The following is a 27934-nucleotide window of genomic DNA, read 5'->3' on the forward strand; positions in this document are numbered from 1 at the left end:
CTGATCTCTTCCGGCGCCGCAGCTTCCTGCCGGGGGCCTGCTCACGCCTGCAGGTTGACAGCGGTATTAGTCACTGGGATTACACACCACCGTGGCTGTCATATGCACACACACATGCATTAATATGGGGGTGATGCAGAGAGGATTATTCTCCTCCCGTAGCCCACAAATTACACTGCGCGCGTGTGTGTGTGTGTGTTCTGTTGTAAAGTATGAGATTAGAAGCAGCTCCATACGTTGAGCTCCTCCCGCTATCGGCTGAAAGCGGACAATGAGGTGTTTCCTCTTTCCCTGCTTTACTTAAACACCTGTCTGATCTCCGTGTTTAGTTTTCTTCATCTCCATCCTCCCGTCCTTTGCTTCAGCCGGCCTTCGCTCTGACTCACCGCCCACAGAATCTTTTTTTTTTTTTTTAGGCGTCGCCCGTAAGAGGACGACGACCGCTCTGAGTTTTACCGAGTGCTTTCAACCCAGCGCCGCGGATCTTCTTCTTCTTCTTCTTCTTCTTTTGGCTTTTCCCCTCAGGGGTCGCCACAGCAGGTCAACTTTCTCCATCTAACCCTATTCTCTGTATCTTCCTCTCTCACACCAACTACCTTCATATCCTCTCTCACTACGTCCATGAATCTTCTCTTTTGTCTTCCTCGAGACCTCTTGCCTGGCAGCTCCAATTCCAGCATCCGTCTACCAATATGTTCACCATCCCTCCTCTGTACATGACCCAACCATCTCAGTCTGGCTTCTCTGACCTTCTCTCCAAAACATCTAACATGTGCTGTTCCTCTGATAGACTCATTCCTGATCCTATCCATCCTGGTCACTCCCAAAGAGAACCTCAACATCTTCATCCCTGCAACCCCTAGTTCTGCCTGCTGTCTTTTGGTCATTGTAACAGTTTCTAGTCCATACATCATCGCTGATCTCACCACTGTCTTGTACACCTTTCCTTTTATTCTGGCTGAAAGTCTTCTATCTCATAGTACCCCTGACACTTTTCTCCACCCATTCCAACCTGCTTGGACCCGTCTCTTCACCTCTTTTCCGCACTCTCCGTTGCTCTGGACTGTTGACCCTAAGTACCTGAAATCCTCCAGATTCACAGATGAAACACGTTTTCTGCTTTGGACATCTCAACCCCTATTACTCTCCTTCAATTTTGGCCCCGTTGTCCCTGCTTTCGTCTCCTCCGTTATCCGATCGCTTCATCAATACCGATACGGATCACCATGATTCGGTTTCCTGACACGCAGGGATGATGCCGTTGCCTTTTGGACTCCCGCGGCACAATGAATGAATTAGTCAATAAAATATAACTAACAATAAGGCCGTAATCAGGAAGTAAGTGAGCGCCGAAAACCCAAAACCTTTCTTCGGAGATGGGTGCTCAGGTTTTTCTGCGTCCGACACCCGACACCGTGATGTGGCCCGGAGGACCCGCAGCTTTTTCCCCCTCGGTTTCCTGAAGACCTTCTGAGCAGCTGAATGTGCCGGTCTTCACTCCACGTCGTCACGGCGATTGTGTGAGATTCACGGCACGGTTCTCGTCAGGAGCTCCTGAAGAAGAACCGGGCCTGAGGAGAACAAGCGTGACTCTGTCCTGCTAGAGAAGCTCCTTCAGACGTCCACTGAATAACGGCGCTTCCCTTCGGAGTCCCCGGAGCTCGTCTTCTGTCACTTCTCTGGAGAAGGAACCGCGTGAACGGACAGAACGTCCTCCCGCTGAGCTTCCACGAGGAAACGCGCTCTGCGGACCCAGCAGACGATCAACCCCTCACAGGTTCATCTCCAGAAAATTCCAGCTGTGATTTTACAGCTTAAATTAAATTATTCGCTAAGTTATTTTGCAACGAATGATTCAAAGATGTTCTTAGCGTTCCAAAAAATGAACACACACTTTTTTCTCAATTTAGTTTCCATATTTAATCACAAGCAAAGTTTCAGATGGCGTGATAGAGATCCTGGATGCTGTTATCCACAGCAGAACCTCTGCAGCTCCACTGGGAGCGGGAGGGAGGAGCGCGGGGTGCTGAAGTCATGAAGGAAGGAATATTATTCATATGAGCCTCTGTCATCACCCCTCCCCCTCTTCCACTCTGCTTCCTCTCATCCTCCTCTCTTCTTCTGTCCATCCCTCCATTATGTCTTGCTTTCAGCATCTCTCTCTTCTGGCACTGAACGTTTCTTCCAGACCACTTTGCTTCTCTTGGTCAGCCCGCTGCTTTCCTTCTCTGGTGTGAAACCCTGGAGGACCAGGAGCGATGCAGACGGGACACACACTCAACTTACTTTTAAGGAAAGGGGGAAAATTATATTTCATTCCTCTTTGTCTCCAAGGCACATACACACACACACACACACACCCACACACACATACAAACATTCCTACATCGCCGCCCGCTTAAGCACATTTGGACATCAATTTAAAACCATCAATCTAGAAAGTGCTTGGTCAAGGGTTGCAGTGGGTACTGTGTGTGTGTGTGTCTGTGTGTGTGTCTGTGTGTGTGTTTGTCTGTGTGTGTGTGTGTGTATGGTCAGATTCCCATGGGCAAAGTAGGGCAGGAGAGACTGGCGTTGTGTCAGTTTCCTGCATGAGTGACCACAGGAAGCTCTATGTATGTGTATGTGTGTGTATGTGTGTGTGTGTGTGTGTGTGTGTGTGTGTGTGTGTGCCCAAGAGCAAGGTGCTGTCAAAAAGGGGGAGGAGCCTCTATACACACCGGCGAAGATGGGGTAGAGAACGAGACAAGCACCGTGGATAGAGTTCACATCTGTTGTTTCTCTAACTGCTGAGCAACACTGGTCTGAGTACACTCACACTCACACACACACACAAGCGTGCGCGCTCACTCGCACGTGCACACACATATTCAGATATTTCTGCTCCAGCGCGCTCATATGCAGCATTCAACTTGGAAGTGCTGCTGTGAGATGCTCTTCATCATCACTGTCACACACATCTGCGCTCCCTCTTCCTCTCTCTTCCTCCCCCTCTCTCTCTCTCTCTCTCTCACATTCTCCCTCTCTTGCCCCCTCCCTCCCTCTACCTCCCTCCCCCGTCTGTTTTTTGTCTCATTCACATCTCCCTGACTCGACGCTGCAAACTCTCCCTTGCTGCTCCTGAAGGCAGCTTCTCTTCTCCTCTCCTCTCCTTTCCCCTCTTCTCCTCTTCTTTCCTCTGGTCTCCTGGACGCCGAGCTCGCCATCACGTGAGTAGAGCGGGACGCTTTCACGTCCTCTTCAGCCTTTACTTTGTGAACCCGGGATGTTTGACGGGCGTCGGGTCTTGAACTGGAGGGGAAAGTGGTAGAGCGGCGTCGACACGGGTGTCTTTCATCGCGTCCAGCTGTGTGAGGTGAGACGCCCGGCGAGATGCCGTGGATGCAGACGCCGCCGTCTCCATGCTTTGGTCATGAGAAGAATGACGGAGCCGACGGAGCTGTCAGGGTTGTCGGTGGATTCTTCTCGATTGTCTTCAGCGGCTGCTTCCCAAACCGTCTTCCAGCGTCTCCTTCTGTCTTGTCCGTCTGTGTCTGTCCTCTCCACCCTTCTCTGCCTCTTTCGGTCCTTACCTCTTTCTTACCCGAGATACTTTCTCGAAACAAAGAATCCCTCGGACTGCGAAAGTTCACGATGTGATGTTTCGGTGGCTGAAAGAAGTTGAGTCGATGATGTCGATTTGATTGTCCTTTTATGAAGATCAGTGAGACCCAAGGTTTAATTTCAGTTTGGGCTGGAGATGGAAGTGTGAGAGATCACTGCTGCAGATACTCAGAGGACTTCAGACAGGGGTTTGAGATGTTCCACCTCACTGAAGGGGCTTTATCAACGGGTTTAGCTGTTTCTGTTGTTTGACACTCAGTGAGAACTCGGCCGTTGCTGACAGCTGAGGGACAACAGAGGACTTGGAAAGAGATACCCAGATACACTGAAGGTGTGTGTGTGTGCGTGTGTGTGTGTGTGTGTGTGTGTGCGCGGGCATGCGCGTGTCAACTCTGTTATAATTGTATTACTTTCAGGGTTAATTAGATTCTGTAGTTTCCACTAATGGTTCAGACGGGGACGCACAGGCACACACACACACACACACACACACACACACACACACACACACACACACACACACACACGCACACACACACACGCAGACAGGCACACCCCGGGCAAATCTCAGCTCAGATCTTCTACTGCATAAAGGACAAATTTCAGTTTTGTATTTAAATTTTTATGACATTTTTTTCCGAAAATGTACCTCCACAAACTTTCCATATCATGTGACATGTTAAAGAGTGTCAAGAGAAAATGAGAGAGAACTGGAAATATTAAACAAACAAATAAATAGATAGATAGATAGATAGATAGATAGATAGATAGATAGATAGATAGATAGATAGATAGATAGATAGATAGATAGATAGATAGATAGGTTAATTAATTACTTAATAAAAAGAATTTCCAATCCACTATTTCAAATGATGACCATTTTACATTTTTTATTGTAAGATTAGAAATTAGCATCCATCCTGTCCCACCTGTCATCGGGAAAATATAGCATAGATATTAATATATAGGTTTAATGAGAAAAATCTTTTTTTTTTTTTTTTTTTTTTTTTTATTTTATTTTAGTCCTTTTATTTGCAGAGAATACGGAAGCAAATGTCATCATCTGCATACATGTGGAGAATGAGGCTCCTGAATGTCCTGGTTTTGTCCCCCTGCTGATTCCCAGAAAACATGGTCATATTCAAGTTCTTCAGAGGTGGTTTGCTTTGCAGTCTGAACCAACTGGAGATTTTGTCCAAATGATCAGAATACAACGGCGTCTTTAACATCTGCTCAAGCAGGTGTTTGTGTTCTAATGAATGTTGTTCATTCTTCTTTGTGTTTCAGTGTGTGTGTGTGTGTGTGTGAATAATCTGACGCTGTCAAATGATCTTTACTCGCTCATGTTTGGCGATGAGACGATCGTTGTTCTTCTATCGATGTGGATCAAGTGCGACGTAACAGGCCTTTTTTTTTTCATATTCAGTGCAGCTGCAGGGAGTCTGTCCAGGGTTGGATGTGCCTCGGTTAGGGATTTGGAGAGGCCAGTGTCTTCTTGCATTTTTTTTGAGACAATATCCATCAGAATGCACTATTTCAGGATTTATAGAGATAGGGGTGAGCGCAGTTTGTCCTCCCCAACGCAGCTCTGGTGCTTCCACTCTTAGAGCCCGGAGATTGAAGTTTAATAAAATTGCCGTCATTCAACTGCAGCCGGAGTGGTATCACAGGTAGCTTCTCAAAGCAGCCAAAAATAGAGTCTTTATGCATTTTTAAATAGTCGAGCCGGGGATTATTTTCGACGCAATTTCACACGGGGACCGAAAATAAAGCGTCACTTTAAGATCTTTGAAAGAAGTACGTCGTAATTGTGCTGAGTGCGCCTGCTTTCTGTCTTTGTGTGTGTGCGTGTGCAGAGTACAGCCGCTTCGAAGCAAAGATCCATGACCTGAGGGAGCAGATGATGACCAGCAGCGTCAGCTCGAGCTCCACGTCCCTCCGATCCACACAGAAACGCACTCTTTACGTCAGGTACTGTGCATCGAACGCAGCCCGAACACACCGCCGAGCAGTACGGCGTTATCGGCACGGATCTCCGATCCCTCCCTTGTTGTGTTTGTGTGCGAGAGGCCGGGCGGAAGCTATCGCTTCAGCGATCATAATTAGCCTGTCTGGCACACAAGCACATCCATCTGCCGTGGTGTCCCCGCCCTCGGCTGTCATTGGTCAGTCCTCTTCATCACCTCCTCCACACCGCGTCCCGCAAAAGTAGCGCTTTTTGAGATCTGGACATCAGCTCCCAAGGATCTGGAAGATCTGTAGCTCAAAAGGATTCGTCCCCCATGCAGGGAACCAGGTTGTCCCACCTGGTTTGACCATCCACCGAAGCTCTCCTCGGATTCGACATCTGGTCTTGCAAAAAAAAAATAAAAATCGCGATTTCGTGAACTAAAGACGATTTGCAGACCACAGTCCCGGCCTGCTTAGTGTTCCTGTTGGTGACCTTCACCAGCCACAGGCTCGGAGTTCGGCCCGTTTACACCTGTTGATGTCAGCGGTTCAGTTTGGTCCCTTTGTACCCCTGATCGCCTGTTCTCCTCTGGAAAAGCAGGGAGCTGCTGCCGCTGACAAACTGCCCGAAGGACGTAGAGCACAGGAGCAAATTTGGCACATCATGGACCCCAGGATGGTCCTCCGAAGCTACAAATATGTACCCAAACCCCAAGACCTACATTGATCTTCTTTCTTCTTCCTCTTTTCCTTTGGGCTGCTCCATTCTCCTCGCATTATATTCTGCCTCAATCTACTCCACAGCCAATCACCTGCCTCCATCTAACCCACAGCCAATCACTTGCCTCCATCTAGCGCACAGCCAATCACCTGCCTCCATCTACCCCACAGCCAACCACCTGCCTCCATTTACAGCCAATCACTTGCCTCCATCTGCCCCAAATCCAATCACGTGCCTCAATCTACCCCACAGCCAATTACTTGCCTCCATCTAACCCACCGCCAATCACCTGCCTCCATCCAACCCACAGCCAATCATGGGCTTCCATCTACCCCACAGCCAATCACCTGCCTCCATCCAACCCACAGCCAATCACCTGTCTCCATCTAACCCTCTCCTCTCACACCATGTAACTCCCTCTCCTCTTCCTCTCCATCCAAAGACCCTCATTGGTCAGTGAGAATAAAGAAATCCAGCTGGAAACAGCCCGTCAGGTAGAGACCTACCCTGAGACAATTTCCCGCTGATCGTATTTGCACGTGAACGTGATTAGATACCAAATATGTGACTGTACAAGCCTGTCGTCACTCTTTCTACGCTGAAACATATCCATGTCTGTTCTTCCCCTGCGTGTTCCACCTGAAACCGACAGCATTAACAATTCGAACGAGTTTACGTCCGAGCTTCCCGAAGACATCTGACTTTTGCTTTCTCACTCGGCCTGTGCGTTCTGACAGCGGAAACCCCACCAGTCGTCACGGCAATGCATCTCTTGGGTGCAAGTGATCGTGTAAAAGCAGTATCTAGAAGCCAAAGATGAGACGGGCCGATGTTTACCTATCGAGGATGGATAGAACACACGTGCTCTTCGGGGACGTAGCTCTTGCACGCCGCCGCCGGTGTCTAAATGCATGACTTTCACTTCCGCCAGAAAGGACTTGTTGGCAGATTCAAACATGTGAAATATTCAACTGTGGAAGACGACGTTCAATCCTACACCTGGCTCGATGCATGGAAGGAGAAAGGATGGGTTGAGTTGTAACACGCCGTGGTCCAATTCTTCTCCACCTTTATTTATATCAGCACTTTTCCGCATTAAACAGTGGAAGTTCATAATTCAGTGCCGCCAACATCTTTTAATGAAAGGGACATCAGACAACGCTCTCTCTCTCTCTCTCTCTCTCTCTCTCTCTCTCACACACACACACACACACACCGTTTCACTCATGCCGTGCTCAGGTTGACCCATCCAGAGAGCAGGGCTGAGGCTACCAAAGGTCACACTCTCCATGTGGGACCTGAGGCTGCTCCTGTTCATCTGAGTTACCGTCTTCATCTTTGGTTGTGTTTTTCCTCATCCATTGAGTTATCTCCAGGAGTCTATGAGTTTGACCCGGAGATAAAAACAGACTGTCTCCTTTGTGAAATGCAGATTTAAGTGGAAGATATGACCAAACACAGAAGTGAAGCTTCTCGCCATCACTCGTTAGTTGTTACCCACGAGCAAGATTCTGATTAGCATAAATTAAATTAGCATCATGTGTTTATACGCTGTTTCCCCAGGGGATTCTTCTTCTTCTTGTATGATTTCATAGAGTGAAGACAGTTATCACAATAACATGTACATTTAATGAGTTAGCTTCGCAAAAACATTCACAGCATTAATGGAAAGGGAAAGGCTTTAAATCGAGCGGATGATTGATTTGCTGCTTGGTTTGTTTCTAATTGATCGATACATAAAAACTAATTAATATCAACCAAGAAAAAGCACCTAAGTGCAGTTTTCCGCTGAAAAGTCCACAAAAAGTGTTACTTTTTGTGATGGCTGATGTCGCATGCAAATTTATTTATGCGGAAAAATACCTGCATGATCGTGTGTTTAATCGGAGCTTAAATGGAACATAATTTACAGATGTTACGCTGGAGTGAAAGTGTGTTGATGTTTTTCTTCCTTATTTTGGTTTATCTTCTTTCTTTCCCCGCACTTTATATTCTTTATATAGGACGGCAGCTGTTGTATCTTCCACTGCTGTTCCATACATCCGAAAACACAATGTGAGAACGACGTCAGTCTCTTGTTTAAATGCCCTTCAGTGGAAGGATGACAACAAGAGCTTGGGCCAACTGTGAGGAAGCGTAGAAATCCAAAGATGAGGTAGAGGACATGTCTGTCCAAGCGAGGCTGGGAGTCAAATCTACACAATCCAACACTGAGGGGCCGAGAAAAAGCAGACATAACGGGGGAAATTCCTCCAAGGCCACAGATGGACGGCACTTTCAGTTCAAACAAGTTTGTTTTTGTTGTGTACCGTATTTTCTGCACTATAAGGCGCACCGGATTATAAGGCGCACCATCAATGAATGGCCTATTTTAAAAAAATGTTCATATTCGGGTGCACTGCATTATAAGGCGCATATAATAGAAGCTACAGTAGTGGCTGGGGTTGCGTTATGCATCCACTAAATGGAGCTACGCTGAAGGGAATGTCAACAAAACAGTCAGATAAGTCAGTCAAACTTTATTAATAGAATACAAACCAACCTTCTGACAGCTCAATTCACTCTCAAAACAAGTTAGTGCATTCGCAATAAGTACCGGTAGCTCTTACCGGTATTTGCGCCCCCTTCGTTCAAACAACGTATTTCCAACTCCATATGTCACAGTCCAAAGCGTTTCATAAAACGAAAGCACCAAGAAGGACCACCTCTAAATTCATTGATGTTCATGTCGCTAGCTACCGTTGTTGCTTTAATTGGAATAGTGACAGTGGTGACGCTTCTACCTGCTGATCTCTGTTCAACAACCCATTGTCAAGTTTGTCCTCTTAATTGTATCCCTTGGAAACTCTGTTTGGTCTTCTTTACTTGGCGCAGGTCCTCTCATTCTTCCTGCACTTCCGCACCATTGATTTGTTAATGTCGAATTCTCTCACTGCTGCTCTATTCCCGTGTTCTACTGCGTGACTGACAGCCTTGAGTTTAAACTCAGCGTCGTAAGCGCGTCTCTTTAAAGGTGCTGTTTTGGGTCTTTATACACACACAAGTGGTGCGGGACTGGAATTCCCCTTAACTGTTTTTACCGCTGCTACTTCAGTGACACACACACACACACACACACACACAAATGGAAATGAAAATGCACGATTTGCGCAGTCATATATCCCAGAATGCACTGTGCGCTACTTCTTCTACGGGAAAAAATGGAGTCGATGGCTGCTTCCCGTAGTTGCGAGACGTCTTGCGGCTCAATATTGATCCATATATAAGGCGCACCGGATTATAAGGCATATTGACGTTTTTTGAGAAGAATAAAAGCTTTTAGGTGCGCCTTAAAGTACGGAAAATGCAGTACTTGCAGTGGGACCTGGGTCTGAAGCTGACCGAATCAGATCTCACGTTGGCGGTAGGGGTGGTAGATGTTTCTTTGGAAAAGCGTCCTCTTTTCGGTACCCGAGCAAAAATAGGCCCGCGACGGTCGCCGCTCTGTACATTTCAAATGAAACGTTATCTTTAGATTTGGCGGAGGTGGTTTGGTCTCTTCTCAGCTGTCCTGTGAAAATGGACTTTAAATCCTTCAAATGTGCAAAGCAAGAAAAAAATAGCCACAACCAAAAAGAACACGTAGCGGGTCCGTTAGCTTGTAAAAGTAGAGTGGCGACTTCCTGCATCTCAGCATCTGAGAATCTAAGAAAAGAGATGCACAAGTTCTGATGTAAAGGGACGCCGGCGCCACGACGTTCTCGTATTTTATTGATTGAAATCCAGCACCATGCTGGCTGTGCAAAACACTCCTCCAGCAGTCATGACTGGAGGGAAGTAGTTAAATCCTGTTAAACATGCTAGTAATTAATGTGCCACTTGATTTGTGTGATTAGACGGTGGAGGCCCGCCTGCGGGATTAAAATTGACAGGAATGCTGAGACCGAGAAATGGATTGGGTTGCATTCCCGGCGGCACACAGTGCCCGCCATCCATTACTGGGGGCAGGAAACGGAAACATGTATTTGAGATTTCAATTTGTCTTAAAGTCTCCCTGCCGAGGAGGGACGGAAAAATACATGAAGATAAATGAAGGGTACTTTTAACAGCGAACCTGTGTCGACTATAAACAAAACCCAGCGGGCGTTGACAAAATAAAAACAACAAAAATAATAAAATATCATGATTTCAAATATCCTAATTGTAATGAGAAAAATAACGAGAATAATGGCGACGATAACAAAAGTAATGATGATGATAATTATAATAACAGTAATCATAACAATATTGATCATGATGATTGTAATGAGTCTGATCAAGAATATAACCGCTGCACAAATGAGAGGAGACACATTCCTCATTTTATATCTTTGATGTTATTGTTTTATTAAACAATATATGGTGAGGATACATTTATAAATCTATTCCTTCCAATTCATCAGATGGAATGAGATTGTGCAGGCGACTGGCTGCACAGAAGCATTTCAAAGTCCATTAAGAGACACTCTGATTTTTTTTTTTTGTTGGATTCTTTTCCATGTCGGTTCGCTCTGAGGGAATATACACCATTTTCCCAGTGAACGGAGTGGCCTGTGTTTATTCAACACGGCGATGTTAAATACCTGTGAATGGTTTTTGGTCCAGAAAAGCGCGTCCTGAGAACCTTCCCTCTGCCTTTTTCCCCTTCCTCAAATCATGATCAGCCTCCTGAAGGGCTTGTATCTATTCCAGATGTTTTCCGGTGAATAAGCTGAATACACTTGATTCTGATGCACCGGTTCTCCAGAAACAGCAGAAAACCTCCTGGTATCTGGTGGTCAATGGCCAACGCTGTCTGTCCAGTCAGGCTGACATATGACGCCGTGGACACGCTGACGTAGGCTTGATTGCAGCCCTTGAACAGAAAAACGTGATTACGATGAAGCGGCAGCCTCGGGCCGACGTCCACACGTTCCTCGAGGCTCGAGACAATGTTTCATGCCACCGTCGGAGGGGGCGGCGATTGATTTCGTTCTGCCGAGTCTTTCATTTGGTCCGACGGTCCCACCGCTCAGCTCCGAGCAGCTGCACCCGCCTTGGAGGTAAAGGTCCGACGACACCCTCGGCATGTCGTGACCCGGCAGCATTCAAAACACCGGCCTGATGAAGAATATTACTCGGAGCCGACTTATGGGGAAGGTCTTTCCTTGGTTGTCTGTAAAATAAGATGCGTCGTCTTTATAAATAATGATTTTAGACTCCTTTCTCAGTTTCTCTTCTCCATCCTGCTTTTGTTTTATTGATGAAGCAGCAGGGACTTTAGGGGATGCCTGTTATTTCAGCTCTAGTTCCTCTTCAAGCATGCACACACACACACACACACACACACACACACACACACACACACACACACACGCTGATGGCCTACTTTTCCAGGTCTTTTCCCTCTGGATGGTTTGGAACTCGGTGATCAGGTCAAAGAGACAGATCTCTGTTCAGTCACACAGGCAGATGTGTACAGTGGCGAAAACACACACACACACACACACACACACACACACACACACACAAACGCGCACACACACGTACGTGCTCTTTGTCCTCAGAGATATGAGTTTCCCTTCCTCGTGTGTTGAGAGTATTATATTGTATCCATCAAAGTACAGTTGTAAATCGTCTTTTGGGAATATTCTCAAATTGTTTCTATTTTTGACAATTGAGATGTCAGATTTCTTCTGACAGTGAAAACGTCTGCTCTACTAGAATTTAGGAGAGCGCTGAACAAATGCAAACATTAGGATCGCATTGTTTTTTTTTTTTTTTTTGCCGGGCTGAACGCGTGTGTTTCCCCGATTTGTGTGTGCCAACAGAGCGTTGTTCGACTACGACGGGACCGCGTCGGATCTGAGCGCGCCCAATCAGGCCCTGCCTTTCCACTTCGGAGATATCCTTCATGTGAGCAGCGCGAGTGAGGAAGACTGGTGGCACGCCCGTCACCTCAGCCCCCCGCCCCCGAACTGCCCCGAGGTCGGGGTCATCCCGAGCCGACGGAGGTAGGGCTTCACGCCTTCGTTTGATCCGAGTATTCGGGCGCAATGGGATTCTCTTGCATCAACACATTCTGCGACCAGAAGCCCATGAGTGGGATGTGGAAATAAGAAATGAAAAATACGATTCATTGTATCACTTTTATGAAACAACCATATTTCTATGCTGATCTAATTGAAATGATGATAAAATGACCCTTCCAGCGGTGGCGTTTTCAGATTGAGTGTTTAGCAAATTTTAAAATGAGCGTTTTGCAGTTGGAAGACGAGCAGGAAATAAACACACTTCTGTAGAGGTTTTAATTCCGCCGCAAAGACGCCCTTGCGACTGCACCCCTGCCTCCCCATCGTCATTCTACCAGCTTTTGACGTTTACAGCCACATTGTCACCGTCAGCGCCTCTGCGTCTCGGAGAAACAAGAAAACATAAATATTGCGCATTACTGTGAGCATAAAGCTGTCGTGTATTCAAATAAACACGCTGTGAACTTACACGAGGGCGGCGTGGCGCAAGAGGTAAAGTGATTTTCCCTGGCGCCGAACATTACCGGTTGGAACCTCGTGTGTCAAAGTGTTGTTGAGCAAGATGGCGAACCCCTAACTGCTCCCCTGGCGCCGATAGACGACAGCCAACTGCTCATCGTCCATGATGGCTTTTAATAAACTATCAATTATTGCAACAAATCAACACGTGAAACCAGGAGAGTGCGCGCTCATAATTATATACTCCTCTTCTGCAAACCAGCTGCAAACCGCGCTCCCTCCTCTTCTTCACCTCAACAGGTGACGGACCCGTGTCGACGGATTCTCCGAGAAGAAGGCGGTTGAGCGAGAGGGAGGTGATGGAAAGGGAGGAATTTAGAAGAAAAGGAGAAGGAGGGAAGGGACAGAGAGGCGGAGGTGTGGGAGTGAGCGACAGAGCGTGTGAAGGCATCATGGGAGGCATTGGATGCAGAGATTGTCAGGACTTTGGATGAGGAGATATTAATAGACTGAGGAGGACGAATAAAGGCTGGAAGAGAGAGCGTGGAATGTGAGAGGAAGATGAAGCGATTGAGGAGTGGTGCATGTATTATATTCACAGAATTGTATTAAGGATTGAAATACAGGAAATTAGACTTTAGGGTAATGAAGCGGGAGAGTCAGGAGAGGCAGGGGGGGGCCGGGCCTCACCTGTCATCGCGGAAAGAAAAAAAATGCCAAATGAAAAAATAAATAAAATGGTTATATTTATTCAGTGATTTGTACTATAAAGTTATTTTCCAAGTAGCTTCGCCATTTTAAGTTATTTTTTTTCAAAATCGCGGAAAAAAAAAAAATCACGTTTATTGTTCAAAAATAAAGAAGAGACGTGCGGTGATGACGTCAGTGCCTCACTGGGTCTGGTATGAGGAATTCTCATTTGAACAGCGGTCCTCACACTCGCAGCAGGTGAACACTGGTGACGTCTGGATGAATGCATTTTCTCAAACAGCTCCCCCGCTGAGGAGAAGGAGGGGGCAGGAACGTAGGCCGGACAGAGATAAATGTAAAGGTGCTCCTGGGCTGCAGAGCCTTGAAGGGTCCGGCGCCATCTTGGTCAGCAATGGCAGGTTACTTCATTGTCACTGATATTTGAACCGCAGCACTGGCTGCCATGAGGTGGTGACGTTCTGCATAGCTAATGCTATGCTAATGATCACCCGAGAGAATCCATTAGCGATATTTGGAGGAAGTACACCTCAAGCCTTGTTGTGAAGCTGTGTGCTTTAAGATTGTTCCGGTTCAAACATCACTTTGTTTTGACGCGTCCTTCGTTCATTGGAGGGATTTGATTCCCGCAGTCTGATGGGATTTCTTACATCTTCATCGTGAGCTGTTCAGAGAATCCAAACACACTCAAAATATCAGTCAGAAAAAACGGCGAGCTGATAATAAGCCACAAATCCAAATGCGCTGTCCTTTAAATCAGTGGTCCTTAACGTTTTAATCACCACAGACCGCTCAACGCTTGACAATTTTATTGACACGACACTTAGATTGTTTATAAAGCGACTATAATAATAAACGTGAATCCACTGTGTGGATCTGCCTTTTCCCTTTTGAAAAGAAACTTTCCATCTGACGCCTGTTTTTTACTGATTTCGCCAACTTGTGGGTTACATTTTTGGCCGGTCATTTTTCAAAATTAAGATTGTTCAGATTCGGAAAATAAATCCAACGGAAAGAATTGATTATTTCTTGTGCGGCCCGGCACCATGTGATCCACGGACCGGTACCGGCCCGCGGCCCGGGGGTTGGGGATCACAGCTCTAAATGACCAAAAAGGGCCTCCGCAGAAATGTCAGAAAACTAAAAACAGCACAACAGAAACAGGAAAGTTCTTCTTCCATGTGGTTTCACCTCTCACAGGTGATGTTCTGGTTCAGGCCGACAGTTAATAATGACCCTGACCTGCAGGGATCAGCTTTGAGGGTAGCTCTGTGATTGGCTATCGCTGCTTTTTAAGTTATTCGTGATAATTATCTGTCGTGGAGTTTCGAATGTTTCGGATCCTCGTTGGGATGTCACGTAGATGCCTCCTCCGATCGAGATCCTTCCCTGAGCCAGTCGGCGGTTTGTCCTCTGGGTCATCCGAGGCTTCCGAAGCAGGAGACGCTGATGGTCTCGGACAGAAGCGCTCCTGAAATTTTTAACATTAAATAGCTAAATATAATCCTCGGCGCTGGAACGTTGTATCTGAAGGAGGGAGATTAAACAGGAAGCTGCTTCAGGTCTTCACGAGTCCGGCTCTGAGAACCTTGGGGTCCGTCGTTACGGAAGTCCTCACCCTCTCTCTCCTCCCCCCACAGGGCCGAGAAGAAGGAGAGGTCGCGGTTGAAGACGGTCAGAGTGACGAGGTCTCAGGACAGATCGGTGAGAACCGGCTTCTCTGATGAAACTCCGAAACCAACAAACAGCGGGTTGAGTTCCAGAAGAACAGGGTTTCTCAGCGTGTGATATTTAGAGGAGGTGGACTCTTTGGTCCTGAAGGTCCTGGGTTCGAGCCCCGGTGGAAACAATCCTCGTTTTCGGGGACCGGAGGTCGAGCGATCGTCTTTGGAATCGAACAGTCGTGGTTGGATTCCCGGCTCCTCCTAGTGTGTCCGAGTGTTTTTGAGCAAGACACAGAACTTCAAACATGGTTCACCCATGATAACTTCATTGAAGAGAACCAAATTCCCCACAGAGATTAATAAAGGATAGATTATTATTATGTTATTAGTCAGGTTATACATCCAGGAGAAGCTACGACTGTTGGCTGATGTTAAACGTTAATTCCGATATCTTCCTTTCGGCTGCATTTTCTCAGTGCACCAACGATGCTAATATTTGGTGGTGAAGGAGATGTTTATCACCCGTCGCCTTGTCTTTATTTTCAGTCAGAGTGAGATTTACATCTGGACGGGGCCGGTTTTGACGTTCCTTAGGATGCGAGTGGTTTTGTCCGGCTCTGTTAACCAGCGGTCGAAGCTCCGGCAAAGCTCAGAAAGGCAGTTCGGTGCCAGAGAAGGTGTCAGCTCTCAGAGCTGGTTCACAGCCCAAGGTCACGACCGGAGCCTCCGACAGTCGCGGCGTGAGGAGTGTGATGGCGGGAGACGACACTCCAGTCTCACACCTCCTTCTCAGATATCACTTCTGTCAGCTCTCCTTCTCACTCCTGCTGCTCTCCTCTAAATATGGAGGAGATGTGTGTGTATGTGTGTGTTTGAAATACATCAAAAAGTGAAACAGTTGAAGTTTAAAAGATGATGAAGTCCTAAAAAAACGATAATAAGATGTAAATCAAAACGCTGAGAAGGTGATTTTAACAGGTTCGGGACTATTTCTGCTGAAACCCATCCATAAAATGAGGGTTTTGGGGTTAAAGGATGGTCAGGGGGTGCAGGTCTGACCTGCACCAGGTGGAAGGGATCACCCAGTCCACAGAGAGAGATCAGGGCTAGTTTGGAAGTCTTCGTTGGCGTCCTCGTTGGTACCCCAAGTGCCTCTGTGGGGTTGAATATCTGTCTTTCCGACGGAGATTAAAATCTCCCATCGCTCATAAAACATGAGTTTTTGATCATCCCTTTTAATCTGAAGATTAACTCTCTCTCTCTTTCTCTCTCTCTCTGTGGTCTCTGCAGGACCAGGATGAAAAGGGTAGGTATTCTTCACATCAGTGACACCTGCTGGTCCATATGCATCCCAGAATAACCCGCCCCACCCTGGTGTTGAGCTTTGTCATCACTTCTTGTCTGTGGAGGGAGAGAGGAGGAGGAGGAGGAGCTAAAATGGTTACAAACTGTATGGGTTTGGTTGGTTGGTGTTTCAGATCAAACTTGCCATAGAACTCGTGTACCGTATACTTTACCACCCAGGGGTAACGAACACGTGCACGTGAGAGCTCCCTGTGACGCAGGCCGGGCTCGGCCCGTGCACCGCGAGCTTTCGAACCCTTGAATACGCAGTTTTCTGCTGGTGAGAACAGTGTCCTGCTGGTTGGAGTCGTACAGCGGTGGAGGACAAGTACACATGCACATGTTCCTTGGCTAGTTTCAACTTATCTGAGATGTTGTCGAGTCCGTTGCCAAGGCAGCGCCATCGGCGTGGCTTCCTGCAGGCTCCCTGGCTGAAGACGTGCAGAGCGCTGCTGCAGTGCCAATGCCGGGCACCAGCTTTTCTTTCAACATTCAAGTTATTGCGTCGGTCACTGCTGGAATGTACGCCAGCTTGCCGACCTGCTGACCTTTGACCCTCTGACCTACTGACCTTTGACCCTCTGACCTGGAGGAATGAGTGACGTGTCATGGATGGTTGTATTACCAGTACCTATCAGTTAATGTGTGCTCTTATTCTGTCGGTTTGGAGGAGTTTGTGACTGAATGCTCCGGCTGCCTGGCTGTCTATAGTTTACGTGTGTGTGTGTGTGTCTTTGTGTGAGTGCTCATTTGTGGGTCTGTGTGTTGCTGACTCTGGCCTGTCTTGTCCTTCCAGAGCTGGTAACCTCTGGCACCAGCGATAGTGAGAGTAGTTCCTGTAAGTCTAGACCCTCCCTCTCTCTCTCTCTCTCTCTCTCTCTCTCTCTCTCTCTCTCTCTCTCTTTCTTTCTCTGTCCATCTCTGTCAGTGTCTCTCAATTACTGCTCATTATTTTTCTTCATTTTATTTTCAAACCCTAGTATCATGATCATGTTGCTGCTGGTCTTGCGTGTGTGTTTGTGTGTGTGATTGTGACATATACTGTACATGCACATTTGTGTTTGTGTGACTGTGTGTCATTGTGCATGTGTGTATGTTACAGTTTGTGTGTGTGGTTGTTTGTCTTCAACCTGACTGATTCTTCAGCTTGCTTTTCCAGAGCTGTTGAAGACTCCAATGGTAGAAATGTGCACAGACGTGTGTGTTTTTGTCTGGAATCCTCACTGTTTCTAATGTCTGCGGTGTGTGTGTGTGTGTGTGTGTGTGTGTGTGTGTGTGTGTGTGTGTGTGTGTGTCCCAGCTGGCCAGGAGGAGACCCTCCTCACCTACCAGCCCGTCATGCAGCAGGAAGGTCAGTGCCAACGCCTCCTTTCATTTTCATTCCTAACCTCTATTATAATAACAAAAATAATGATCATTTAGAGTGTGTCATGCTGCATGTCTATCTATAGTTTTTATCCTTCCTGTTTTATGGTTTTAAAAATACAACTATTTCCACCACGCATCGGTGACATCCACCTTCATCAGCGTGATGAACGGCTGATGGAGTTTGAGAAAGCAAGTCAACCAAAGGGGAAGTAATTCTGTACACCTGTTTTGAAGATCCCAGGTCATGAGAATATAATAACGCCTCTGGGTGTGTTAAAGCTGCGCTTCAATGACAGTTATCACCATTTGCCTGCTCAAGGACAGTATTTTCTTGGTTAGGAATTTGAATTCAGTCACATTTTTAGATGAAATGAGGTCCATCTTCTGCATGTATTGACTAATCCACGTGTTGATAAAGGTAGGGAGTGTCTGAAAACCATTCACTACCAACTGTATTCACTGATAAACTGCACCTGCACATAATTTCTGTCATCAATACTCAATTTTTAATGATTATTCAAAACTAATACATATAAAAATATGGATTTGGACAGCTCAACCCATTATGAGTTGTATATTCACAGGAAGAAGCAACAGCACCTGTGTGTCTGCAGAGGCTGTGCACGATGTGCATATCCTCTTTAGGGCTATTAAGATAGGAAAAAAGATAGATAAGATAAGATAAGATAAGATAAGATGAGATAAGATAATCCTTGATCCATCCCTCAGTGGAGATATTCTGGTCTGCGCTCAAGATAATAAATGTCGGCTGCAGATAAAGAGGTGATCCTGGTTGGTCCTCCTCAGGCTGACCTCTAGTTTGATGTTTTCATTTTGTTTTCTTTTCTTTTTCAGTGAATTACACCCGGCCTGTCATTATACTTGGACCAATGAAAGATCGGGTCAACGATGACCTCATCTCTGAGTTTCCCGACAAGTTCGGGTCCTGCGTCCCACGTGAGTGTTTGAACCGGACCTCCGTGGGAACCTAACCAAAATAGAATTTGCACGAAGCAGTGGCGAAATATGACACCGAGTCACGTCCTGTTGCTGGTTTGTCAACATGCTTCACCAATTTTAAAGATGAGCAGAGATTCTTTTGCAATTCAGTGCCAGCACTGCTGCAAAACAACCACCGAGTGTAAACGTAAAAGTACAGAGCCGAGAGAAAAAGATCTATGAAATGATGAACGAGCCCGATTTTTGTTGTCAAATGTTCCAAAATGATCAAATGTGTCTCCGATGTCATGTCTCATCTTCAAGTCGGGGGTTTGAATTTAGACACTTCTGGAATTGTTAGTGAACTGTATTTGTGTGTGTGTTACAGACACAACGCGGCCACGAAGAGACTACGAGGTGGACGGCCGAGATTATCACTTCATGTCCTCCAGAGAATCCATGGAACGTGAGATCCAGGAACACAAGTTCATCGAGGCCGGACAGTACAACAACCATCTATATGGAACCAGCATACAGTCTGTCAGAGAAGTGGCCGACAAGGTGAGAAACGCAAACGGGAGACGCGAAGAACGTGGTAGGACGATGATGGTCTCAACGTGTCTCCTCCCTCTGCGTCTCTCAGGGTAAACACTGTATTCTGGACGTATCAGGGAATGCGATAAAGCGCCTGCAGTTGGCAGGCCTCCATCCCATCGCTATCTTCATTAGACCACGCAATGTCGAAAACATCCAGTAAGTGGTTCATAACACCTCTGCATCACACGGTTCTGGCATTTTTTTTATCCACGCGCTGAGCTTCTCTGTCGGCGACTTTCCCGGCCTTGGCCTGAAAGCCGCGCGCTCGGAAACGTCCGCTTTTCCTATTCGATGTTTCCTATTTCCGTGCATCCTCCATCGGACCCAGCGCTCTCCTTCAGTTTAGAACGGCTCACTGATTTCACAATTCAAAGCAACATCTCTAAGTCTCCGTACATTTCAGGAGGTAAGTCCATCACTGCGTCCATGTTCTAGAGACCCCCCCCCCCACTAACCGAGTAGACGACCACCTCCATTTGCTCCACCAATCCTCAGACACCAGCTGCTCTTCATCCAGCCAGTCAACCAGCATGTGGTTGGGGATGCTTTCACAGTTCCAGCCCGCACAAAGCGGCTCTCCTCCTGCAAAGAGTCGTGTTTTTGTCTTATTTCTCAATGAAGTGTCACCAGGTTGTCTGATATATCTTGTAACCAAAGTGAAGTTCATGACAAATGTCAATCAGTGATGGTTACTATTCTGTTGCTATCGGGCGGGATTTGAGACACATATACAGGACTGTCTAAGAAAATTAGAATATTGTGATAAAGTTCCTTATCTTCTGTAATGCAATTACAAAAACAAAAACGTTATACATTCTGGATTCATTACAAATCGACTGAAATATTGCAAGCCCTATATCATTTTAATACTGCTCATGATGGCTTACATCTTAAGAAAACTCAAAAATCCTATCTCAAAATATTAGAATATCATGAAAAAGTAATTTTTGTTTTTTTAATTGCATCACAGAAGATAAAGAACTTTATCACAATATTCAAATTTTCTGAGACAGTCCTGTATAAAGGTGAATATATATATATATATATATATATAAAATGACATATATATTTGTAAATGTATATATATTATTATTTTATAATAATATATATACATATATATTATTTTGTCTAACCTCTGACCTTAGTCAAAAGTATAGTCCTCTGACTGAGATATGATATGATAGATATGTAAATAAAATTTCTCTGACCGTGGCGGCCAATAAATGTCTGATTTATACTTAAAATGTTTAAAACCCTGACGCCGTGAATCCCGTCTGTGTTTCCAGAGAGATGAATAAACGTTTCACCGAGGAACAAGCGAGAAAGACCTTCGACAGGGCCGTCAAGCTGGAGCAGGAGTTCACCGAGTATTTCTCCGGTCAGTCGCAAAATCCTCACCAATATCAGAACAACTGATTTTGGAGGACGACGGTTCCGGTGTTTTCTATTCTGACTCGAACGCGGCTTCAAACCCAGTCACTCTTACGTCCGTTTCCCTCCGCAGCTGTCGTCCAAGGCTCTTCTCTCGAGGAGGTCTACTCGCAGGTGAAGCAGATCATCGAGGAACAGTCCGGTCCCTACATCTGGGTTCCCACCAAGGAGCGGCTGTGAACACGCACACACACCCACATCTGCACGACACACACATTTTAAACCTCCGTACTTTTCATCATCAGCCTGCTTCCTCTCTCCTTCTCCAAAACACACATTATTGCAAGCCTCACACACACATTGACACAAGCACATGGAGCAGTTGGACAAGGCTGGGACGATCCGAGATACTCCTTCCTGAAGCGGAAGCTCGTGTCTGTCCAGCGGCTGACCGGTGGATCTTCCCACAGCTCAGTTCCTTAATGTTTAAGGAGGCGGTTCAAGTGAAGGTGACGCGTCCCACGATCTGATTTACTTTCATTACTGTTCTTATTGTTGTCGTCGTTGTTGTTTTCATATTAACGGAAGGGTAATGCGTCGCGTATGGTTTGGTTCTGATACTATCGTCACCAGGGGGGCAGACTTTTGCACGCTGTAGCTTTACGAGCATGTTATTGGGGAAAAAAAAAACCCGGGGCCCCGTGTGTCGTCTATCTCTCTGTCCTCACCGCTTCGTCCACGTCCCCCTTCCGTCCGTCCGTCCGTCCCGCCCTCGATAGATTTCCTGTGAACCTTGAAGCCCGGGGCTCAAAGCTTCATCACGTGCGAGAAGAACGTAGAGCAAATGCAGTTTAGAAATATAGCCAAAAATAATCATAAGAAATTATGAATTATAGGACGAGCAAAAACGAAATTAATTTGGATTGAGATGAAAAAAATTGCCAATACGTTATGGAATTATCGCCCTCTTCATCGCGGAGTGCGCTCGGAGCTCTCGACCCGAATCCTCTTTTTTTTTTCCCGTCTTTTTGTTGGTTTTGCATCTTGAAAAGTTTTTGTCACGTTAGAAGTTGTGAGCAACCAGGAGTTTACTCTTCATGTGTTTTTTGATCCCACAAACGCGAACATGACAACACAGTGCACGTTTAACCTGCTGAAACATCTCTTGATCACAAATTGCATTGAATATTTACTACGGGTTTTTACTGTCTGAAGCTCCAAATAATATGTTAGTCATTGGTAGAGTTTAGAAATACAGACGCAGCCTTTGGAACTGGCAGGAGAGGCGGGCAAAATAATAATGTACATGTATGATGAAGCTTCATTGTATTTTATGTGGCAGTGATTTCATAGATTTATTTACGATTTTGTAAAACATTAGCAGAAAACCTGAGCACCGTCTTATAATCCAAATCAATATCAAATCATTTTGTTAAAAGATGCAACTTACCCATAAGCTCCATCCAAGATGAGATCTCAGAGGATCCTTCGTCTTATCTCGGGTTAAACTCCCGGAAGTGTCTCGCAGACACAGGGATTAGGAGTTATGCGTGCGAATGCGCAGGTTGTCGGCGCTTCCGAACTTATTCCCGACGTGAGGATTTGGGATGACGTATCTGTGACCTGTCGCAGCCTTACTGTACCGCCCAGGAGCAGGAGAGGCGCCGTACTGCCGGTAAGCAACCCAAAAAGTGAGATAACAAGAGGAACCCCGGAGTGCAGACAGCAAAGAAGCAGCCAGAACCGCTCGTGGCCCCGATGCTCCGGAAACATCCAGAAGAAGAGAGTTCGCATCTTATCGAATGTTCATATCAAGCTCAAACTGCAGGCTGAAGCTCCCGTATGACAATCAGTTGTGTGATTTATCATGACGTGGCTTTTCGTGCGTCCGTTTAGAAGATGTGCCACCGTCTCTATCTGTCCTCCAGCTAACCCGAATCTGCTCCGACACAACGGGAGAAAATCAGCGCCGCACCCTAATGTGATAACATTAGCTTTTAGCCTGCGGTACTTTTAGCCATTTGTTGAAAACCAGCCCGGCGCCCCAGTTTACCAGACACAGGCTTGAATCACGCAGGTCTTAATCCCACAAGGGCTTCTCCGCCTTCCCTCCTCTTCATCTTATGCCTTCATAGCACTCCTCCGCTCCACATTCGCAGCGTGACGGTATTTGAGCACGCCAGCAGAAAGCGGCGTGTCGTCATCTTCGTCAGCGAGATCCTCGTCATCATTATCACCGTCTCCCTTAGACTCTCCTTCCTACCGTAGTTGCACTAAAGAGGGCTTGTTCCTCCAAAGCATCTCCGCGTGGCCGTGCTCCTCACGTCCTCTTTCGTGCGATCGGCGCACCGAAAGAGTTTTGGGAAGCACTTTTTAATCCCGCTAATGTGGAGTGATTGAATACTTCTGGTGAGCTCCTGTGCTAAATCCAGCTTTTTCTGAGCCCCTGGCCAGCTGTTTTTGTTGTTTAGGCGTTTTCCATGCTGGTCATGTAGTCTTCTGTCCCAGCATGCAGAGATACACCTGGAAGGGTGTCGGATTCCTTGATTTTCGTACGACTGTCCGTTGCCCGCCCTGACGCTGAATTTGAGGAAGGGACGGTTTCCATGGAGCGATGCTCCGGGCTGTTTTACCTTCAGAGGGTGGGTCTTCACGTCGGCCGCCACGTCTTTCGTCGCAAGTAAAACCCGCCGGTTTGATTCTCAATCCGGGAGCCGGCATCCACCTCTGGAGCACAGCGGAGATGATGGTAACCTCCGAGCGGTAAACCTGAACGCGAGGCGATGTCCTCTGTGATATTTGAGACACCGAGATGCTTTTGGTGACCAAGCCCCCGTTCGGACCTTGTCAGCCACCTGTTTCCCTTCTTCACCCTCGACCCCGAGGCGACTCCTCCGAGCTGACGGGAGACCTGAGGCGCACAGAGAAGCCGGCTCTGTGGACAGAAAGTAGCCCCTAGATCCGAAACGGGTTTTCGGCAGGTGTTCTGAAAGCTTTAATACTTCCAACGTCTCAGTGAATGTCGAGCTAAATACCACTGATCTCCACCGGGTCATCCTTTGAGTCATCCGAGGGCAGAGGGGCAACCGTCTGCTCACGGAGCCGGCCTCGCCGTCCGGCTCCGGCCGCTCTCGCCGGGGGTCCCTGCCGCCGTCTGTTAGACAAAAGCACCGATGCAAAGATTCTATGACAGAGATGGATCTATATCTTACATATTATCATATTTATCCCTGCTCTAACTGCCTATTTTGGTACAAAATAAACGTCTTTATTGAGAATTGCTGATCTTCCTCAAGCTCTGACCCTTGGTCGTCATTCTTTGCTCGTGTGACTGAACGTGAATGGCTTAATGAGAATGACTAAATGTGAATGGCTGATTGTGCTTCAGCTTATGTAAATATGGATCTGCGTTTCCTTCTTTTGCCTTCCCCTGAATCAAAGTGCTCATTCCGAGGGGGCAAGCCGGGTTCTCGCTGCCGCCCTGGCCGTGCTCTTCAAACAAAAAAATAAATCCTCAAATAAGACTTTTAGGACAATGAAGGAACACCTCAGGATGTTTTTGTACCAACATTGACTCTCCTTCCTGCAGTGTTTGAGGAACATCTCTACTTTCAGCCTGTAGTTTCATATCTACACTGATTCATCAATATGGAGTCTGAAAAGGGGTAATGTGTAAGGATTACTTTACATTATTAGTTCAAACGTAACAATACATATTAGAACGGGTGAATGGGTTAAAACCCGAAAGTCATCAAATGCATCTGGAGAGAAGCGGCGAGACCATAGCAGCGGTATTTAGGACGTCCTGTGCGTTCACAAGCAATTCCCACTCCTTTCTTCTCTTCTTGTCCCTTTGTTTCCCCTTTCTGGACTGGGTGTTGCACCCAAAAGCAGCGCCTTGTGGCATTATTACTGTATAAACCGTACTGTAGCGTTCTATAGCTAGCACTAGTGGAAAGCTAAAGTTAACACAGTGCAAGCTGTATACCTTAGCAACTAGCATGCATTGTGTGAGGAGCACAAGGGCTGCTGGTTGGTGCTTAAAATTGTGATTTTTAAAGAAATAATTCTTTGTGCTTTTTGAGCAACACATTCTAGCAAGAGACAAACATTCTAGCATATGTACGCCAATTACTCATCCGAGGCGGGGTTCCCTTTCAGGCCTGCGGCGTGTCCATGACGTTACGTAACAAAGATGACACAAAGGTCACGGCGCTCCGTAAATATTTCTCTCTTTCCATCATCCTTCCCGTCTTCTGTCAGTCACGGCGTCGATTCAAAGTTCATGGAATCAGCTTTCTTCCGATTTAAAGGGTCCAGGTGTCCGTGTGTCAGCAAGTAGTTAATGTTCTGCTGTAAAGTGCTGGCAGGTCCATGTATCTGTCCCCTTGTATATGCACATCTTGTAAACCCTGGTTATGGGAGCAGCTCCCGGACATAAAGAGAAGCCTGGTTCTGTCAGCAGATGATCCTGCAGACATGGCATTATCTCCCCTTTATGGGAAAAGGCCCAGGAACCTCTGGCTATTAGGTTTATGTTGTCTGCAACATGAGCCCGTAGGCGAGCATGCGCTGAAGGTCCTTCACGCCTGGGGTCCTGCCAGTGACCTGCAGTGATGTTCATGGCTGGTGAGGCACTGACGTCATCAGTCAGATTTACAAACATATGAACCCTACGGAGTAGCTTATTCACCATTTTATTGGCAGCAGTTAACGCGTTTTGTTTAAAATATCATATCAGCATTCTTTATATATACAAACTGTAGCCTAGAAAAAAGCGCATAAAAAAAAATTATCTCCTACCTTTACTTATAAATGATGTCCATGCGCCGCTGAGCGGTTTTCCTTTACCTTAGCATTATGGATACTGATGTTGAGTCTTTGCTGTTCATTCAAAGCCAAATCTATCCTGGACATTCCGAATGTTTTTAGCGCAATTTTAACTTTGAATGTGAGTGGCCGACCGCTCATGTTTCATTGTCAGAAGTTAAGAAAAGAATGCAGGAAAAGCAGAAAAGGCGTTTTTATACTGGATATCCACACAGCCAGCCTTTTCGTGTTTACCACTCCGTTTGAAAGGATCGAGTCTTCCGTCTCCTAGTCTGAAGCAAATCCGTTAGCGCCGGCGTCGTTCTTCCTTCACTTATTATCTCCTGCTTTGACTGAAAGTCCAGTTTATACAATTCTGTCAGTTTTGCTATGTAATCCTCCATTTTAGAAATGAAGCCAAGCAAGAGGAAAAAAAGGCTGGATGGCTGCACTTCACTTGCTAACTGTTTACAGTAGCTTGCTATTGCAAATTCTATTATTCTTTATCCGAGTAGTAAAAAGGATCCCTGGGATCACCGGTGCCCCCTACCGTGAGGCACCGTCACTGCGTGCCTCACTTAGTGTGTCTTCGCTGCCACTTTACAATCGCTCGGCACGAGAAACGTGTTACGGTTGTTGACGGAAAAAATTATACGCATCAGCTTAAGTATGGAAATGTAGTTCATATGTAAGAGCTTGAAGTGTTTGAAAATTTTGATAGTGACATCCACAGAGACAGCAATACGGTCTCAGCCGCATAGCATGGCAGCGCAGTTATTGCTCAATCACCGCACGGCTCTTCATATTTAAATGCTAAATGTGATTTTTTTTTCAGCAATTTTGAAAAAAAAAACGACTAAAAATTGTGAAGTTATGTTGAAAATAACTTTATAGTGCAAATCACTGAATAAATAGAACCATTCAAATTATTTTTTCATTTTACTTTTTTTTCTTTCCATGATGCCAGGCCTCATCTGCCTCTACTGAATGCACGTCACTGGGTCCTGCAAAGGTGCAGCACATTGATCTGTGACGCCTGAATCGCCCCATCTTTTCTCCCCTCCATGCCATTCCTTAAACATCAGTGGATGAGACAGAAACAAGAGAGCACTAATCTCTGATATCTGTCACCAGAAAACGCTGGATATGCTCTTTTTACAAGAAACACACAGTTCAGCAGGACCGGGTGGACCCTATAAACTCAGACACGGAGCCACCATGAGTGCAGGCTTTGTCTTCTGCCAGGGCAGCGAAAGCCCGTTTGCGGATTTTAAGAGTAGCGATAGCAGATTCTGTCTTTTGTCTAGTTAACATATTTGCACCGACCAGCGGCGCAGAGAGAGTGAACATGTTCCACACTCTCAGTCAAGAGTGAACTTTCCACATCGCAGCAAGAAAACATCATTTTGGTCGAAGATTTTAATCGCACTCCTGATGATATTGTTGAGAGAATAGGTTGGGAGCCCCATTTGGCATCTTCTCACGCCCTGCTACACCAATAACTTCAATGTAACATCATTCCAGTTGGCTTTTCAGACCATCATTTCAGTGCATTTGCAACTTTCTGCCAAAAGTTCATTTCTGGCAGGAATTAGAAAAAGAAACTGACCCTCTTTTAATCTTTGAGTTTATTGTGGGAGGTCCATTGTTCTGTCAGCAGTATCCGTTCAATTCCTCAGCCAAAAACAAAACTGGTGGCTTAAAATATTGAAACTGAAATCGGGGTTATTGAGGAAAGGTCGGGTGGAGACACAGGTGCCGCCGCCCGGGTATCAAGTTTCAGAGACTCCAACTTGACCTCCAGGACCCTCCAGAGGGTCAAAGGGGGCTCTGGTCAGATCCCGTTTGCTCCAACTTGAGGATATGGATGCCACAAGCTCCTGTGCAAGTCGGAAGCAGTCACCGTCGAACCAGTGGAAATGAAGGCTCATCCCCTCAGTTTCTATTTAGGCCTATTCTGGCTAGTGGACTGCTACGATGGGAGCCGCGAGGATCTACTAAAGGACCTTCCTCAACTCAGCAATCACCGCTTTTGGGTTTGGCGACAACTTTATATCCTGGTTGCATTTACTCTATCATAATGCACAATGCTTGGTGAAAATCGGACGATCGCATTTCGACGGGAAATAAGACAAGGCTGCCCCGTCTATTGGCAGCTTTATGCTTTAGCCATCAAGCCTTTGCTCTCTTGGCTTAGGAAACGGTTCAACGGCGTTTCTTTGCCAGGGCCAAGAGGACACGAACATTCCTTTCGTCTGCCCGCTGATGCCAATGACGTAAATGTATTTGTATCAAACCAGTTTTATGTCCAGCACCTTTTCAGTGCTCCCTCTCTGTACGAGAGTGCAAGCTCAACAAAGGTTGGGCTAGTG

The 27934-nt window shown here is 46.4% G+C and overlaps 1 protein-coding gene across 7 annotated transcripts in view; it reads left to right on the forward strand.

Annotated features, from left to right (window-relative positions):
• Positions 1 to 24048, forward strand: part of LOC147225523 (discs large homolog 1-like protein) — an 84397-nt gene extending 60349 nt beyond the window's left edge. For all 7 annotated transcript variants that reach the window (XM_086161107.1, XM_086161110.1, XM_086161108.1 and 4 more), the window contains 10 exons: positions 5460 to 5574; positions 12103 to 12285; positions 15111 to 15174; positions 16425 to 16440; positions 17779 to 17829; positions 18702 to 18803; positions 19174 to 19346; positions 19429 to 19538; positions 20669 to 20760; positions 20887 to 24048. In XM_086161107.1, the coding sequence (XP_086017233.1) occupies positions 5460 to 5574; positions 12103 to 12285; positions 15111 to 15174; positions 16425 to 16440; positions 17779 to 17829; positions 18702 to 18803; positions 19174 to 19346; positions 19429 to 19538; positions 20669 to 20760; positions 20887 to 20993 (1013 nt within the window). In that variant the 3' untranslated portion in view covers positions 20994 to 24048. The remainder of the gene's footprint in view (positions 1 to 5459; positions 5575 to 12102; positions 12286 to 15110; positions 15175 to 16424; positions 16441 to 17778; positions 17830 to 18701; positions 18804 to 19173; positions 19347 to 19428; positions 19539 to 20668; positions 20761 to 20886) is intronic.
• Positions 24049 to 27934: the final 3886 nt, after the last annotated feature.

This window comes from Fistularia commersonii, chromosome 16, assembly GCF_037954325.1.
Source record: "Fistularia commersonii isolate RoL2024-O1a breed Wild chromosome 16, RoL_Fcom_v1.0, whole genome shotgun sequence".
NCBI lineage: Eukaryota > Metazoa > Chordata > Actinopteri > Syngnathiformes > Fistulariidae > Fistularia > Fistularia commersonii.